The sequence below is a fragment of the Calypte anna genome, chromosome 1 (assembly GCF_003957555.1).
Source record: "Calypte anna isolate BGI_N300 chromosome 1, bCalAnn1_v1.p, whole genome shotgun sequence".
In the NCBI taxonomy this organism is placed as follows: domain Eukaryota; kingdom Metazoa; phylum Chordata; class Aves; order Apodiformes; family Trochilidae; genus Calypte; species Calypte anna.
Window position 1 is genome coordinate 44,112,327 of NC_044244.1, and position 19,335 is coordinate 44,131,661.

General features: G+C 40.0%; 1 protein-coding gene across 2 annotated transcripts in view; it reads right to left on the reverse strand.

The window, feature by feature from the left end:
* Positions 1 to 18,989, reverse strand: part of SOX5 (SRY-box transcription factor 5) — a 289,213-nt gene extending 270,224 nt beyond the window's left edge. Inside the window, exon 1 of one of the 2 annotated variants that reach the window (XM_030468324.1) lies at positions 18,800 to 18,989. In XM_030468324.1, the coding sequence (XP_030324184.1) occupies positions 18,800 to 18,837 (38 nt within the window). In that variant the 5' untranslated portion in view covers positions 18,838 to 18,989. The remainder of the gene's footprint in view (positions 1 to 18,799) is intronic. The other variant, XM_030468323.1, reaches the window with a different exon arrangement.
* Between the last annotated feature and the right edge of the window lie 346 nt (positions 18,990 to 19,335).

The following is a 19,335-nucleotide window of genomic DNA, read 5'->3' on the forward strand; positions in this document are numbered from 1 at the left end:
TTCCTGCACAAACAGAATATGACTCTTATCTTTCTTACATTACATTTACAGCATAAATGTAATGCGGCATATTCGGATGAATCATTGCATAAAGAAGAAAAAGAGCTACCAAGAAGAAGTACCCCTCTGACCCAACTAAAACTTCTTTTAGAGATGTTTTTCATGTAATTGTTCTGAGACTGCATTTTTCTTATAGTATAGCTCTTTCAACACACAAAAAAAATAGCCAGTATTTACCTAAAGCAAAATATTTTAGTTCAGTTCTCTGCCATTATTTATTCTAGTCCATTTGTCACATCTATATAGCTTATATCATCACTGACACAGCTCTATATGAGTAATAACATGTATTATGCCTCTGTCTTTCTGTGCACAACTCATATAAAGAAGAATAGGATAGTTCAGCCAAATGAATACTTATTAAGGGTATGCTTTCAAAAACCAGAAATCAATTGTTCATCACAGTAATTGACTGTGGTCATTCATTACATCTCCGCTGCAAATCCTGCTCTGCTTTACAGGAGCCATCTCAAAACAACACTACAAAATTACTGCAGAAGTTTCAAATCTCTAAAAGATAAGTAAGTCTTTTGCAACATGTGATAAAAAGGAAAATAAAACAGTCACAGGAAAAAGGAGGATGAAACAAACAACAGTGCTGGTTTGCTAGTATGTGACATACTGTTCTAATACACTCCTTTTGGGACTTGTTTCTCATACAGTCTGAAAACATTTATCACTGATGCTCTCCTGCAAACATTTAGAGGTTCTGGCTTGATTAGCTGAATACAATGAAAGATGTAAAATTAAGATGAAGTAGAGTGTTGGAACTGAAAGACCCACATACCTAGCCAGCATACAAAAGTATCAAAATAAGATACCAAGACACCTAGAGCTTTGGAGCATCATGGCCATAATGAGTTGTTTTAATTCTATTCCCTTAATAAACTACAAAAATTAAAAAGGACCCATGATCCAAGCTTTCAGACTTGGTAATGCCCAGTAACTAAAAAGGAGTTCAAGAAGAAACAGAAATAGGTTGTACAGACAAAGAGGCCACCAAAAGTACAAAAATAATCTCAAACCTCTCAGTCAGTATAACTGAGAAACCCAGGAGCTTATCCTGTAAAGGAAGAGTATGAATCTTTTTCTGCTAATTATGCTAAGTGCCTTACCTCAATATTAGATGTTGAGAGGAAAGAGTCTGTGGTCTTCTTGCCAATCCAGACACTTAGATAGCCTCCAATGACTTTACTATGTAAACTGTAAGGTGTTACCTGTGTCCCACTCATTATTCTCAACAGCATCCAGCAGCAATACTATCTTGTAGTTATTATTGCCTCTATTTCAACATTCTAATTTGGATTATTAGCAATGTAAAAATACAACCTACTAGCAACCAAATATAACCCCTAGTAATGTTATTTTAAAAAAACCCACCAAAAAAACAACAACAACAACAACAAAATCTCAACTACGCTAAAATGGCCCAACATTTCTTATTTAATCAATGTCATGTACAGCCATTTCAGTTTTGCACAATTGCTTCTTCATTCCCAAAACATGAAATCAGTCCAAGCAGACTCCAAGCTATGCTGTATTTTCCATGTTTCACTTCAATAAAATATTACAAATACGTTACCATGTATCTGGGATTTTTTTGCAATCATCATAACAAACCAATGTTTTCATAATGTCGCCACAAACCGCAGCTATAACCTCATACAAGAGCACAATGTTTTGGCAATGCAGTGCAAATAGTAGGAACAACTTCACCATCATCTTCCAAAACAATTCTTTGAACACATTTCCCCAAAAAAAGTAGCACAAAAGCTTTGCCACTTCATTCATTCCATCCAAACCCTTGATGAATGACAAAAAAAGCAGTGAAACAAGCAGTGCCCTCTACTATCTCCCTGGTCTTAAGAGACTCCAGATCACTGTCATCCACAGCTAAATCACACTGAAGTCAACAGGAAACATTCCATAACGTGGAGATATTACATACATCATTTAATTTCAATACTCCAGAATAAGGCTTAAGAAAAACAGACCACTTAATATCTGCCTATACTGTATGTTTTAACCAAGTCATGGGGAGGTCTGGGGCAACACCCAAATTATACCAAAACCATGAGTAGTGCCCCATTTTAATGTGGAAACAACACTGACAATTGCAGCAGAAAAATATGAAGATAAGGTGAAAATACTATTGTTGGTGTCATGATCGTGTAGCAATTCCAAAACCTACAGAACTTCAAAGGACTCAAAGGCACTCAGTGCCTAACAGGACTGGCCTTTATTTGTGTGTTCAACCTACCATATTCCTTCTCAGACTTTATTCAAAATGGTTTCAAGCAACTTACTGTTAATAAGGATTAAACCTACTTAACTGAAGTATTTTCAGAGATCACATCACTATGAGGCCTGATTAACGGGTCTTGAAGTCTACAAGCAGTGAGGGTGCACTCCTTACGTATTCTAAATGTGACCATATATTTGCATTCTGGATTCTTTCTCAGTGAAAACCAGTGCATGCAAAATAAATTCTACAATTCCACATTTTGTATACAAAGGGCATCACACATATCCCGCGACTTAAGCTATTCTCCTGAAATTATCTTAGTCTCACACAGTCAACACTTCAGACACCCCATATGTCCAGTTTGGTTATTCCTCCTTTAAAAAGCTAATAAATGTAATACTTAGATGCAACTGTATTTCATCTAAAAACAATTATCTGCAGTACTCCATGCCAGGAAAAGCATCAATAGGAGTCATTAACAACGCTTCCACTTTATTTTCTTCCTGTATAATGGGCCCAATCCAACACCCAAGTTAAGTCAATGAGAGCCTTACAATTGTTTTCAGGAGGAGCTGGACAGAGCCGTCTGATCGTGTATGAATGTGGGGCTTGTGCAAGGAGCCCGAATGACAAACACTGTCTCTGTTCATTCACACAACACTACTCAAAGACAGAGGAAGAAAAAACTTCCCATGATGTTCCTACTACCCAGAGCTGCAGACAAGCCAGTCATAAAAGCTTTGGAGGTGAGGGCTAACAGTGCTCTCTGGACTTACTCTGTCCTTGTCCTCTTTTCCAAGACGAGCAATAAAAGCCTCAAACTAAAACCAAGCACTTGGTCCCTGGTGAGAAGCACCTTTTACCTAACAGTCTCCCAAAATGTTTTTAAAAATGTAAAAACATAAGACCCACCCCTGGTGTTACATATGCCTCTGATTCAACAGGGTTACTTTAATCTCTAAGATAAAACAAGCCACCTGCATAACAGTTCACTTACAATGTGTGTGTATTGCTTTATTGAACTCTACCCAATAAATGGCTATAACAAGGTAGATCAATTTATTTCAGGCGCTCGCTATGATGTTTCATACAGATAAAAATTAGGAGAGAGAAAATCAAGCTCTGATTTTCCCCCCGAACACCCGTGGAAGTGGTATATTTCCAACAGATTAGATTAATGAGACAGACTTTTAAGAACATTCAATTGCCCCCAAATTCTAAAAGGACACATGTTTTTTTCATACTAGCTGACTCACATGCAATTTTTTCACGCACAATTTTTTATTTCTTTATGAAAATCATGCACTCTTCCTACACACGCATTCATCCTTTCCCCCTGCTCGTAGAGTTAAATATAGCAACAGAATCTTTGAAAATACAGATGTTATATAGCCTTTGAAATACAGGAGCCAACTTCATTCTGGAGATTTTCAAATCTGTATCCAGGGCTTCCTGGAAGGCATAAGCAGCAAATAATGCTTCAAGGGATTTCAAAAGTCCTGTACTGACGTGCCTGACCTCACTTTCCCTCATACACTAGAGCTAGACAGTAAACCAGGAGGCTGATCTTCCACTGCAATTTGGCACCTGCATATTGTGAACCTCATGTTATTTTGGATTATGACAATGACAAGCCACAAAGGCAGCTCAAAAGTCCAGCCTCTGAACCCAATCATTCACACCCAGCTTTAAGGCAAATGTGGCTGTAACCTGATGGTAATATCAAACTGAGTGAAAATCAGGAGGAGTCAGAACCAAGGGCACCCTCCTCTGCAAACCATCCTCTCTCCATCTCAAGCTTTCCATACACCAGGTGCGCAAACAATGGGAAGGGTGACACAACGCAGCATTTTGTTTAAAACCAACAGAAACAGATCAGAAACAGACACAACTAGCACTTTAGTGGTGGAAAGAAAGAAGAAAACTGGGGAAGGGAAAGGGGAGAGGGAGAGAGAGAGAGGGAAAGAGAGAGAGGGAGAGGGAGAGAGAGAGGAAGAGAGAGAGGGAGAGGGAGAGGGAAAGAGAAAGGGAAAGGGAAAGGGAAAGGGAAAAAAGAAAAGGAAGAGGAAAAGGAAGAGGAAAAGGGGAAAGGAAAAAGGAAAAAGGGAAAAGGGAAAAGGGAAAAGGGAAAAGGGAAAGGGAAAGGGAAAGGGAAAGGGAAAGGGAAAGGGAAAGGAAAGGGAAAGGAAAAGGAAAAGGAAAAGGAAAAGGAAAAGGAAAAGGAGAAGGAAAAGGAAAAGGAAAAAAGGAAAAGGAAAGAAGGGAGAGAGCAAGGATTTGTTCAGTCCTTATTAACAGCATGATGGAACTTAGCCTTGACAGTGTAAATCAAATTAAACAGTTCACAGACCTGGCTTGAAAGCTACAATTTTAATAAAAATGGGGGACAATTGGCAGGTTGTTTAAAACTGTAGCTGCACTCTCACACCCTCTCCCTCCTCCTCCCAACCCTCCCTCCCACACCACCAAATGCCATCTCAAATTTACCGTGCCATGGACTCACTCCGGAACTCCCTTCCAACCACAGCAGATTGGAGGAATCTACAGAAAATAAATTGACTGTAAATACGACTATATTACCTAAAAGGAGGAGGAGGGGAAGCAAAGAAAATGACCAAATTGTTGACATTGGTCAAGGAGACTTTGCCCTCTAAAATTTCCAAGAACAGGAGGGTCAAATAGCAAAGGTTCCATTATGAACCCATTCGTAGCGTTTCTCAGAGAATTTCTTCTCACCCATTCCTGAATACAGGAGCTTATTCTTGGGCAATCATTAAAGCTGAGCAGCAGACACACTGCTGTTCCCCAGTCCTCAAGAAACCCATTTCATGGCATGCAACATGAAGAACTGCTTCACTAGGATGATGGTCTTCAGCAACTTCAGTAGAGTCGCTATGGAAAGGCATGGTGACACAGCAGCTGGAGAACTGGCTTTCCTCCTTCACGTTAGGACCAACAATTACAGAGCCTCAGAAGCTTCTTAAATTTAGTAAGTTTATTGTTTTAACCTCTACATGTGAGAATAAGAGTGCTGCCTGTAAAAAATGTAGAAAGCAAGCCTGCGGGAAAAGGGGAAAAGAAGAGCTGAGGAATGAAGAGACAGAACGGGAATAACAGAGAGGGCTGCAAGTCTGTTAGCTTATTAGGGCTATAACCTTAATATCGTTACGGCTTATTTCACACACATTTGTTTAAAAAGCAGATTTTTGCTGTCCTTACATTATGATACATCTAAAACTATGTGGAAGCTTTCAAGTTTCCAGTATTATCATCATTTTATCCACAGATATCTAACTTTTATCTTTCTTTTTCATCATCTCGGATGTTCTCAGCAAAGAGGCAGATTCGGGTAAATAAAATCTAATAGTTAAAAACAGCACTTTCTCAAGACCGCTATATTAGAGAAAAGGAAATCTTTATGAAGTAAGAGCATAAATAACAATTGGTCCTTTCATTCAGCCTCCTGACATCTCAACAACAAACAATCCAGCCCTACTTTTGAATGATGATTACATTTATTGTGAGAACCATCCAGCAACACTATGATGAACATAAGCAGCTCCCTAGACAAAGCAGTAAGCAACCTTTAGCCCTGTCCAAAGGTGTTAACAACGCAGTGCTAATGTGACACGGCACTAAATGGATGGCCAAGCACAGAGGCTTTGTTACATACAGGAGGTTGCTTTTCGTCATCTTTTTTCCAAATGTGCACCTCCAGGAAAATAATATCAAACCCCTTCCAAGAAGAAAAGCAAAGAAGAAACATATTTTCTCATGCGCATTTTAAGGATAAATCTAGTAAAGATGGAGAAGTAACATCCAAATTGCTAACAAAGAGTGAAAGTGCCAAAGATTTTCTTTAGTTCGGTGCATTTTTTTCTGCTTAACTTATTAAAATAAGGACTGGTCAGAGTATCAAATTAATACACACTCAGATCTTCTCCTAAGTTTCTATTTTTTTATATATATTTCATTAATAGACTTTTACCAAAGAAGTCGGACTCATTTATTCTAAACCTTTAAAGGGATGAACTGGGTTCAAATGATTATATTATATGGCTGTAATTTTTGCTATCAACTTTACTTTACACAACTGTACCACTGAAGGAAAACTGCAGTCTCTATCGAAAGCTGTAAATTCTGATCAAATGGGAAAGTGTTAAATTCAGAGGGGCTTTTGGTCCATTAACTTCCATGCTGATTTGACACGCTCTGCAGTGCTTGGGCAACAGACTCTGCTATACAACGTATTCCTAAGCAAACAGTGCTTTGTGTCATAAACCATCTGGGGTGTCAGTTCCAAGGGCCACTCATCTAAACTCATCTGATACACTTGGAAATGCTTAGGTGCAGAACAGAAACTTCTTCACTACAGAATCCCTTCTGCATGGGTAAGGAGACTTTGTCATTGAAGCAACAACAGACGGCACAAAATTTTGACTAAGGCAGTTGTTTCCATTATTCTGCTGAATAATGAAATATATATTGGATACACAAGCTTTCTAAAAACACTATGATTTTTATGAGGTACCAATAAAAGTGATACCATTCATAACCTGGACAGTGCTCCCTTTCATATCAGAGCCTATAGTTGCAAAGCTAAGTGCCAAGCAGATGGTTGAAATCTGTTTTGTATGAAAAGTGTGTGCGCGCACACGGTTTTTTTAGATGGGAGTTCTTTGTATTCATATTCAGGCCTAGGTTCTAGCCATCAAAACACTGGCACTGAAGCAATCATTAGCAGCATTTTAGACAACTGGCAACTAAGGTATTTGCAGTTCTCCACAAAATGTTCAGCTAATATCTCCCAGATGTATAATTAAGGCAAAAGATCATCTTCTTAAATTGGTATCAGCGCTTTGGATGGCCTTTCAATAGACTGCACATGTATGTAAAAAGCTATTTTATTTATCTTCTTTTTTTTAAATAATGTTCTAACTTCTATTAAGCTCTAATTTTTATAGCTGCTTTTAAAAATACAGATTTCCATATCAGACTCTACTCAACTGTAACAGCAGCAACTTCATTCATCTTATTTTCACCTTTCTAATAAACATCCAGAAGGGAATTCTCTAAGTCGTTTTAACAATAAGATTCTGTCTTTTTTATTTCCCAACCATTTAGTTTATTTAATACGACCATGTAAGTTAGGCTATGCTGCTCCAGACGAGCAGTGAGCCCTCCAAGAATCCACTGATGAATCTGCTGCTGTTACACCAGACAACCCATGGCCAAGTCACCTCAGTTGCAGGTACTTCATTGAAGTAATTTGTAAGTAGGTTGCTTATAACCACAAACAGCGAAACCAGAAATGCTTACCAGCATGGGGCTCTGCTGTCTGCCTGGGTTTCTCATGGAATCTGGGAACTGGTGACAATAATTTGCCTGGTGACAAATTAACAGAGGTCACACTTTTGACAACTGAGGTTATCAAACAAATGTATATTTGGAAGAATGCATTTTTGTGCAGCAGTCTGGCTTGAGGCCTCAGTGGCCACAACTGGAAATGACTACCTTAGGAAACAAATAGTTTCAAAACAAAGATTGATTTTGTGTACAGTGCCAAGACCACTAAGGCCCAGACATTAGCCCTGGCACAATTCAGGTACATTTTCACCACTACTGTTTTGGTCATTTTAATCTGCCAGGGATAGAAGTTGTTTAGGAGGAACAGACAATTAATGTGTCTTAACACTAACATGAAACTTCTGAAAGCCATGAAACTTCTGAAATCCACAGATCCCTACCAGCCGGCAGAAAATTCAAAAGTTCTGGTGGTATGGCAACTGATGGAAGTTTGCTGAAGATTAAGGAAAGTCAGGCTTCTTCTCAGTGGTCTCCTCATGAGACACCATTTTATGCCATTCTGGTTTCCTGGAGTGAGTAACGGCAGTGTTTTTCATAGAGTTGAGCAAAACATTAATTAATTAGGCCTACATTTCTGGGACCTGACACTGAACTTCAATGCCACCGAGTCCAAACACTTAGAATGAATGGGTACTTTTAAAAATGATGCCTTGACTAGCCCTATCACAAAATAGGTCTTTGTGAACATACTACTGAATAGCTACTACTGAAATACTATGGAACATGATCATAATCCATTACCTTGAAATTAGTCTCCTTCTTAAAAAGCTTATCAAAGAGAATATCTTAATAGCTCAGTCATAATATTCATAGGCTACAGAGATCAAATTCACCCAAGACTCCTTTTATAGCCATTTTCTCAACAGCGTATCTTAAGAGACACAACACAGAGCCCAGATCTAAATCCACCTGCAGACCCCCACTGTTCAGCTCTACTCTTACTGAGCACACAGATGGAAACAAGGAGAGGGGAAGAAAAAAAAAAAAAAAAAAAAGACTAGAATAACTTCTAACACAAATAAGAAAATAATTCTTCCCTTTAAATAAGCCGTTAACCATTTTCTCCATTTTGGATCTCTGTGACACACTTAAAAAACAGATGTCAAATGCACAGGTAAGAATCACAATGCATTTTGTGTTCTACAGTGTGCTTTTTGCTTTTAGGCTAGTTGGGTTGCTCACTCTGGCTGACTACATTGCTGCTTTCCATAGAGTCTGTTCCTCATATTAATACCAACCAGGTGAAGAATTTTTTTCCTGGACTCCCCAGTGCCTGGTCTGCAGGTTATAAAGCATATGACAGCTCCTGTACATATGGCTGAAGATGTAAATTGTTCTCCAGGATGAAACCTTTACCTGACTGTTAGCAGCACACACAGTCTCTCAATCTCCTGCTTAAACACTGAACTTGCCTCGAGGTAGAGAGTTGGTTTTGAAGCATGCTCAGATAACTGGAGGGGCTACAGACAATATGCCCCCCCCCAGCCCTAACCGATGTGGCTGGGCCTATAAATATTCCTGCACTTTATATTATTAATTATACTCCAAACTCCCTATTTAACATATTTAAGTAATTTGAATATTGCATTTCATCTTCCTAGAATGAGACCTTTAGAAATTATAATTGGACAGACAGAAGTCTGTAATTTGCAGTTCTTCGGATCTTAAGAAGGAAAAAAAAAAGGATCTTGAGGTTAAAAAACAGGACTTGCAGTCAGTATCTCTACTTTTTTATACCCACTCATTCAAATGATTTTGTGACACTGTCCCCCAGTTTTCTCATCTATAGGTTGAGGCTAATCTTACTTCTCAATCTAAAGAGCAAGAAATATTCATGATTTGTATATTAATTCTTTCCAAATGCTCTGAATTCCTAATCAAAAGACTTTATAGGAAGCATGAATCTATTATTAATATTATCAGTACTTCTAAGAGTAAGGCAACTTCTACATATATATGTAGAAAATACACAGAGAGAGAATACACATCCACATACATTGCTCAATTTATGAATTCTAAAGCATGGCTTCAGGACTGAAATCTCATTCATGAACCATGCTAGGGATCTCTTACCTACTCACCGTTTCTGAATTTTCCCCATACAAAGAAACATTGATATTACTCTAAGCTCTAAGCACAAAGGCTGCTCTGTGGAATGGAAAGAAACCTTCTTTTTTGTGTTTGTACAGTGACGAGCATAATGGGGTCCTGATTCAGGATGCCTGCACACTACAAAAACACACTAAATCAATGCCACTAATACACATGCAGATTATCTATAAAAAGAGGCGCATGGCATACTTGAGAGTGGTACAGTATTTTTTCTATATTTTGCAGGAAACACTATAATTTAATATGGTTTCCTGAGCCAAACAACTGGTTTCAGAGTTTAGGCAAGAACAGAAGTGAGCAGAATCTACAAAACACAAGGAAAAGATGAGGGCCTTCTACTGAGAAATTATGCCATTCCAGTCCCATCAACTTGATGTTAGCATGGTTTCAAAGATGGGAATTAATAGCCTCCTTTACAACACACTGCCCATAAGTATCTACTTAAATATCCAAAACCCACGAACAAAACAAAAAGGGCCAGACCTGAGAAGGGAGCTGTATTTTCTATGTCCCTGTGATTTTCTAACTCAAAAGCCTGGATATTTTTAACAGACATAAAAAAGAAACCTATTTGGCTTTACTCAGCAGCTGCAGAAGGAAACTGTAGCAAAAGAATAATGTTGCATGTTCTGTTTTCATTTTATTTCATTTAGCTTTTCAGTTCTATTTCAGTTTTGTTTCATTAGCCTAATTTATTTAAAAGAAAAAATAATCGTCATGTTTTGGTGATTCACATTTCACACCAGCACAGGAACAAGTCATGTAAATACAACACAACAAAATGACCCAGTTTGTCAACAGACATGCCAAATGGGTAAGAACATCCTTCCCTCTACCCTTACCAACCATCACCTTCCCACACATTTCATTTCTATCCAAAAAAGCTTCTGCCCCAGTGAAGCCACGGTACTGAAATTTAGGGAGAAAACCCTATGAATAGAAACTTGACTAAACCTTCAGAGAAAATGTTTTCAGTCTTGTTTAACAAAGTGAATGCAAAGTGGCTGCTAAGGGAATTTCTCTGAAGACTTCTCTACAGTCAAATACAGCCTAGGTAGCACTACAGAGAGCCCATAGTCCCTCCTGGCACAAAGCTCCACACAAGTCCCTCAACCCTAACTCAGGTAGGCGACCTCAAAAGGTGAGAGGACACGGCTCACTTCACACCCTTCCTTACACGTTCTCTCTCTTGAAACAAGGAATACCTCAAAATTATAAAAATTGTATGCAGAGATACACTTTGGTCTTTCAGACCGTGATGAAGCTTAGTCACACCACACCACAAAAGCATGGTCTCCTCAGGGTTCTCAACCAACTGAAGAGAAAACCTAAATGCAACCCAGTACACAGGCATACCAAGCTACAGAGAACAAGCATGAGTGCGTCTGTATGGATGTGTATACAGACTCTTGAGATTTTTTTAGATTCATCATCTAAATTGGCCAAAAGTTTAGTGAAATCTTTTAATGTAATGCATGGTAAAAAGGAATATCAAAACTACAAGTTGTTTGGAACCAGTAATATTTTCTCTTGGTCTTATGTTATCTAATGAGTTGGCATTGGCAAGTAACTCCAGCCTACTGTCAGATAAATTATCTTTGCCCTTGCCAAACCTGTGAGATGAATGAATGAAACATGGGGCATTTTTTTCACTCCCCCCTATTCTTAAAAAAAAAAAAAATTAAAAATTACAAGCTCAGCACCAAAGAATCCAAGTGGATGACAAATTTAGTGGGTTTCTTTTTATATAAACTACATTCCTAGGCCTTTTTTCTCCAGAGCTATGAAGACTCATGAAGAACATTAGACGGTGGTTTTAACTATGCAGAAATAACAGATACCAACAAACACACAGTTCCTCACCACTAAAAAGAAGTCTGATTTTTCAGACACGAAAATGAAATTTGTATTCACTCTGAATATATTTTTTCCCCCAAAAGTAACAGAATCAGGTTAAGGTTAGTAAGACAGGAACAAATACACAGTAATAAGACTATAATACAACAAGAAAGAATAATTAGCACTAAGTTAACATTTTACGATAAATTTAGATCAAATATCATACAGACACCCACATACTAGGAAAAACCAAAACACAATGAAGACAGTCTATCTGAACCTGAGAAAACACAAAAGCTTAAGTACATGGTAAAAGAAAATTAAATTAATATAGATCTCAATGAGCAGTTGCTGACATGAATTTCCATACCTGTGCTTTCTAGAAAAAAAAAAAAAAAAGAAAAAAAAAGTATAAAAAGGAAATATGGAGTACCAAAGATAAATTTTAAAAATAGCAAATATAATTACAATTTGAGAATTGAGAAATGTTACCTGATTAATCCCACAATACTTTTAAGAGAAACAAGGTCAAAGCCATTTCAGATTTTCAAAATGAGCCCCAAGCTTTTTCTCATTTTTGCTTCAACTCACAGAGTTCTACAAGTCAAAAATAATATCATCATGTTAATTTTTTTTTCTTAAGCAAGGTGACAAAAGGGCAGGCTGAAGAGAAGTGTCATGCCAGATCAAAAATAAGAAGCAGGAAAATGTTTGCAAATTTATTTCAAAATAACCAACACCCCCACACACACCATGGGCAGCACCTCTTAGCACTCCTGAACTTCGTATTAACATCTGATGATTCTTGCAACCCATGTCTTTCTCTATTCCCTCTTTCTTTTTCTGTTTTAAAAATAAAGAATTGCACCCATCCATAAGAAAAATGAAAATAAATAAAAAATAAAATAAAAGTAGACAGTTTCTCTGGATTATCACTGCACACTTCATGATTTCCATCCACTCCTTACATTCTTTTCAAGTACGATGGCCCCTGCAAGCAGCACTCACCAAAATCCTTCCAGAATCTTGTCTGGCTGCGCTCCCTCCCAACAACAACCGCGCGCAGAACTTCACACCGTCACAAGGACATGTGGGCTCAGGGACAACTCTTGGAGACTCCTGGCTCCTCAGGCTGGCGAAGGCTGAGCTCGGCACAGAGGTGACAAGCGGCGTCTCTCGAGCTGAGGCTGTGGAGTGTGGGGCTCCGCGGGGCTCCTCGCTGCCCCCCTGGTGGCCACTGGCCGCAGGCTGAGCCCGGCCCTCAGCAAGGCACAAGCCACTTGGGCCAAGACAGCCCCTTCAGTATGGTGTGGGAGAGGTGGGACACGTGGCAGACCGCAGGCTCGCATCGTCACCCTCGGCAAAGGCACGGGTGAAAAATTTTATGGGTTTCGCCAGGGGGTCTCCTCTCCCGGAGGAGATGTGGAAGGTAGGAAGGGCCATAAATCCCCCGTCGGGTGCGGCGCGCGCCATCGCCTCCCGCCCGAAGCCGAAAGCTCGGGAGAAAATCACAACCCGTTTCCAAAGTTTGAGAAGTAAAGTTTTGGCTTAGGTAATACAAGAAGGTGACATGGATTGGATTAATTTGCAGCACAGTTTTTTATGTACTCGAGCCTAACAAAATGTTACCTTTCATACGGAAGGCTTCACCCATTTTTCCAAGTTAGATAAAAAACCCACAGATACTTTACAAGGGAAAAACGCTTGGCTTCTAAGGATGGTACTTGTTAAACAAACTCCTTGCCATTAGCAGAGATGTACTACAGCTACTGATTAATTGCTGAGATCGCTTCTCTTTTTACTACAGTAGCAGAATTCACAGGCATTGAATGTATCCAATGTGTATAGGTACAACATTACAACATGGTTTTCCCCCTCCACTTACGAGTTAATTATGCTATAACCAGGCCTGAGCAATAAATTAATAACATAACAGAAAACCAACAGGATGACAAACTGAATTCTGTAAGAGTTGCAGAGGCAGAGGTATCTGACACACAAGCATGCAGGTACCCTATTCAACTTCAAGGGATTTTTGAAAAGTATAGTATGAAAAGTATGCAAAGAAACCATAAATCTATCTTGGGAAGATATACTCGTTTTCCTACATAAATATTGTAAAAGTATATTTTATACAGCTACAGATATATCACATTTCACAGACACGTATGCTTCACAGTTAAGTAACTCAATCAGATACTATATGCCTCCTAAATGATAAAGCTATAAATGCTCGTTAAAAGCTCCCCGAGAAGTAGTAAATATTTTGTAAACTAGTTATATATTTAAGATCTCTGGACAGCAAGAAAAGGAAAAACAATTCCTCTCTTATCTAAAGGTACCAATCAAACACACTAGGCACATAAACATCGCAAGATGCTTGGTGGGAGAGTGTGTGTATGTGTTTGTGTGTGTTTTAATTAACTCGTTGAATGCATATGATGAGCCAGCCACCCAGAATTAGTAATGCCAAACTCCCAATTTGATTCAAATGCAATGAATACAACAGTTGAATTGTGCAGGCTGGTGTGTCACTCATCAGCTCTCTCATTTGGGCTTTTGCCTTCCAAGTCTAGTTCACAATTTCAGCAACTGGTAAATTATTGAGACGTTCATTAAAATCCATAATCTGTAACAGTCAACTTCTACCTCACTAAGCTTATGCACAACAGATGAAATTAGCACACGCAGGACATTAATGAGTAGTCTGCAAATGCATTACTTCTTTCAGCTTTATCCCAGAGAAATAAAACCATGTTCATTTCTGTCACTGTAAAAAAATCCTATCTGAAACTTTTAAGTGGCACTGTATTTATTCTTCAGATTCCAGACCCCTAGACTCACAAACATATGCAATGAAGTCCTTTTCCCAAAACATCTCAATGAAAGGTAAAAGCTATTCAGCCCAATACTAAATATCTCTAATTGTTTTCTATTAAATAAAGGAATAATCACTCTTACTTCTAAAGGCAGATTTTAGGAGACTGGGATGTCATTCTGAGCCGGTCAGTAGAAAGGTAGTATTCTTTCTTCAAAATTCACAGCAAACACAGCAGCAGAAGAAAGCTTTTAGGATAACTTTAGCTAAGAAAAGCACTTAGGAATACGCAAAGTTTCCTTTTAGGAAAATGATTTCTCCATTTGACAGTGTTGGTACAACCCCAAAATAAATTCAGTGGGAGTCTGAAATGACTCGTGCAGTGCAGCAGTGAAGCAGCTAAGTATATTTTTTTCCTCCCAACAGAGGCTTGCTTTACATCCTTGAGCCTTTTCTTTCTACAAGCTAGTCACTAGCACAGAGAATATTCCAAGTGCACAAAACTGGTGACTGTAAATGTTAAACCTGTTCTACTGTCTCCATCCCCAGACTCCTATCCATGCCTTTTGTCTTTCTACTCTTTCTTTTTTCCTATATAAACACTAACCCATCCCTCTTTCTTCCATGAACACTACGTATCTCTTTACCTTGAACTGGCATGGTAAAAATAAACAATAAATAAATAAATAAATAAATTTTTCAAGGAGAGAAAAAGAAAAAAATAGAAGAATGAAAAAAAGAAAGGATGTAACTCTGTCCGGGTGCCTAGCATAGCCCCTCTCATAGTCTACAGATAAATGTAAATATGCAGTAATTAATTTGGGTTTAAGAACATTCCATACACTAGGGACATTGTTAAGCAGTCACTTTATATATTTTTCATTTATCAGACTTTATTAAGACATTAAAACTTTATGTTGGGCATTTCTGAGATTTTATCATTCTATAAATTTCACAGCTGTTCACGATGATTTCGTCTGGATCATCTCTACCTTTTTACTCAATGAAGTAAACTTTCTTTCTACTGTGGCCACACTTGTTATATTTAAGTATAATGAACCATCTTTAAAACAAAAACAAAGACAACCGAGTTATTCTTTTCGAGACCTCTAAAACCTGTTCAGCGTGCCACAGGTACACCACAAAGTACATTTAGAAGTGATCCTTTCCCTGTGTAGCACACGGAGCAGATTCCAGTTATAATTTCTTCCCACAACGTTTCTGCAAACATCATCCCCCTCAGCGTATGCATTCTGATGCTCCTCTCAATCACACTGCTGAACAGCCACAAGCAGAAATAAAGAAGTGCAAGTAACTTCTCAGGGAAAGACGAAAACCTTCAAATGTTTGATATGGTAATTAATTATACATGCTAATTCACAGAACCTACTGCAATTTACTAGTGATGCTGAATGAATTAATGAATGTTTATTCGTCTGACACTGAGGATCATTTTCATTCTGAGTGTGTATTGTAAAGGCTCCCTGCTAATGGCCACAGACGCACAAGACAAGTCCCCTTGATTCAGATCTCCTTAGTTGGGGTGACTGAAAGTTTCTGAACTGTTTGCAGTTTACCGGGATACACTGAAACATCACGGGAAAGATGACAAGGAGAGAAAAATAAGCTCCTGAGCTATGTACAGATGCCTTGAGATCTGAACTACAAACAACTTTGCTTGATAAATCTTTATCTCCTTTTAATTTGCTATTCAAGTTTATAAGGGAATAGTGGGAGGTGGATAGCAATAACAAATCTGAAGCCGGTCCTGCGGATACAATGTGCTGGACTCCAGCGACTGCAGAAATACGTTCCAAGAACTGCATTTACTGAGAAACTGAGAAAATAACCTGCCATAAAGGTCTAAAAAGCAAACATCTGAGCATCATGCACATATACACACACATGTACTCTGTGAGCGTGTGTGTGTCTGAGGGTCTGTGCATCTCTGTGGAAGAGAAAGTGTGTCCTCATGGCTGTTTTCTGATAAACACAGATACATTACATGGACAGTATCTACTCTGTGTATGTGTGTGTAACTATAGTCAAACACACACAATGTAAACAAATGGTAATGATTAACAAAGATGTTGGTTTGTAGTACCAATTTCAACAGCAGAAGGAAAATAGTTAAAAATATTTATATTCTATATCCCGAGATTCGATTTTATTGCTTCCCATTCCTACTGCTTGGTATTATCTGCATAGCAAAAGGAGAGCAGCCTATTGATTATTTAACTAGAATGCTTACAAAAACAAAGCTGGGATCTCTGAAAATTAAATGTATGCTGCAGGGAGGTGGGGGAAAAAGAGTAGAGCAGCTCATTCTATTTCTAAGGAAGATGTTTCACCCAAAATTATTAGCTTATATTAAAAAATATATAAGTATATATTTAAATGCAGAGAGACTTCAGATTTTCAAAAAGTCCCCCAACAGGAAAATGAAAGGACTTCATTCTGCTTGACAGAGTTTACAAGTATTCAAAGTTCAAATCGCTTGCTTTATATGTATAATCTTAGGGAAGCAGATGAAATACTTGAATCTGCTAATTAGATGAACAGGACAAATGCATGATTGTGATGCCAGATCAGATTCAACACCAGTATGATGGTTTCCTCAGGTAGTTCAACTAAGTTAATACAACACAAGTGAACAAAACATATTTTCTTCTATTATTGTAATGACAACAAGCCAAAGAAAAACCCAAAGTATTCCAAGTATGGAAAATTAATTGCATTAAAGACAACCTTGGAGTGGTATAATCATGCCAATTCAACTTTCTAGTAAGGAAGCGTTTAGCTTCCTTTAGAACAAGGGCTGAAAGTGTTAAAACAGTTCTTTTTTTCATTTCCCTATTTTATTTCTCTTCAATCTTTAAATTCAAATGTTGTTCTCTGTCCTTTCTCTGCACGCGTGTTCCTCAGCCCACTTAAGATGTTTTTATCTTGCCTTCCTTTCTGTGCCTTTACTATCAAATTCAGTAGGTTTGAACGATGAACAGCTTGACTTAGCATATTTTTAACCAGCTGGTCTAGCACCTAGCTTGTATTGCATAGTCAGATACAACCAAATGTTTATACAGGAGGTAGCTTTCATGAAGATGAGAAAAACCTAAGTAACGCGCATCCTGGCGTTCTTTTATGTACCGCTTAGAAATGAAAGTTTGGATTGTTTAATGCAGCCACACAAGGGACTATTAATAACCTTTTAAAATGAAGCCGGAGGGAAAGGATGCCGGATCATCAATGGACATGTGTACAAGTGCCTCAGCAACCGCTTCAAAACCTCTTCGGAGCGCCAGATCATATGAAATAAGGACTAAACTCTTGGAGGTCACAAGCCATTGCCAATGACAGCAAAAACTTAATTCCTGGCAGGGAAGACTCCTGCTTGGGTCAGGGGGAAACGGGTGCGCCTACGTCACACCCAAACCCCACTCTTGACACTCCGCGAGAGAGGTGACGGCCAAAACTTGGGAGACTTGGATGAAGAGTTTCACTTTTTCCTTTTTATTTTTTTTTTCCCTCTACAGGCAGAAGGATGTTCTCCTGACGAAGGGCCGGGATATGTTAACTTGCCTAAAAATAATCGCTCCTACTAGATCAACAAAAGGTCATGTGCTCGGCGGAGCGCCTTTCCCAAGTTTGACGGGAGACTGAGGCTGGAAGTTGAACACCCCCCCCCTCCCCGCCTCGCCCGCCGCCGGGGCATCCTCCGTCGCCCGGGGAGTCCCCGGGCAGGGGCGGGGAGCTGCTGCCGAGGAAGGCACCTCGGTCCTTGTGCCTCGGCGGGCCGGTTCGGCGAGGGAGGGTGGGCTGGGGAGTGCAGGGCAGGGCATGGCACGGCAGCCTCGGAAGCAGCGGAACAAAGCTGCGCAGCGCCGGGGCGGTCGGGCGAAGGGCTCGGCCGGGCGAGGGGCTCCCCTGCCCCGCCCCGCCCCGCCCCCACCCCACGCCCGGCTAACTGGCACGCCGTTTGAATAGCCAAGGTAACGCCGGAGGGAAAGGGAAGAGAGGAGGGGGGATTTGGGGGTTGGGGTTGGGGAGGGAGGGGGGTGCGAGCATCTCCCCGGCCTGCCGCCAAGCGCCGGAGTTGCGCGCCCGTCCCCGTGTGCCTGTGCGAGGCTGCACCGCGGGCAGCCGATCCGCGCACACGCGCGCCAACACGCGTGCTCATATAAATTTAAAGAAAAAAAAGAATATAATAATAATAATGATACAACAACATCAAACAAGCCACGGAACAACAAGGAGAGGGAAAAAAAAAAAAAAAAAAAAAAAAAGAAGATACACACACACCCCCTCCCCAACGCAAAAGGCAGCGCCCCCCCCCCCGCCGCCCCAACAACTCGACTCACCTTTCAAACTCCTGAGGTAAATCAGGGTCAGTTAGCATGCTGGAAAAGCACAATTTCCCTTTGTCACAGCAGCCACCTATGGTCGCCTCCAACTGAACCTGTCAAGTGAGTCCAAACCTTCTAAACCGATTGATTTTCTCTCTCTCTCTCTCTCTCTCTCTCTCCCTCTCTCTCTCTCTCTCTCCCTCCCCTCTCTCCCTTCCCTCCCCTCCCTCCCTCTCCCTCCCTCCCTCCCTCCCTCCCCCTCCCGGCTCGCTCTGAGCTAGGACTCCTTGACCAGTCTCTTAAAGGGGCAGCGCCTCGCAGCAGGCTGCGCACACAGCTCCCCCCACAGCGGCGCGGCGGCCCGGCGCTGGGCAACCTCCGCTTGCCGCCTGCCCCTTCCTTTTAATTCTGCTCGCCCGCCGCCGCGACACGGGAAAAGTCAACTCGTTCAGTGTCCTAAAAACCGTGTGGAGGGTGTGTGTGTACGTGTGGAGGACGGGGGGGAGTAAATGGGGAAAGAGGGGGGCGGGGGGGGAGGAAAAAAAAAAAAT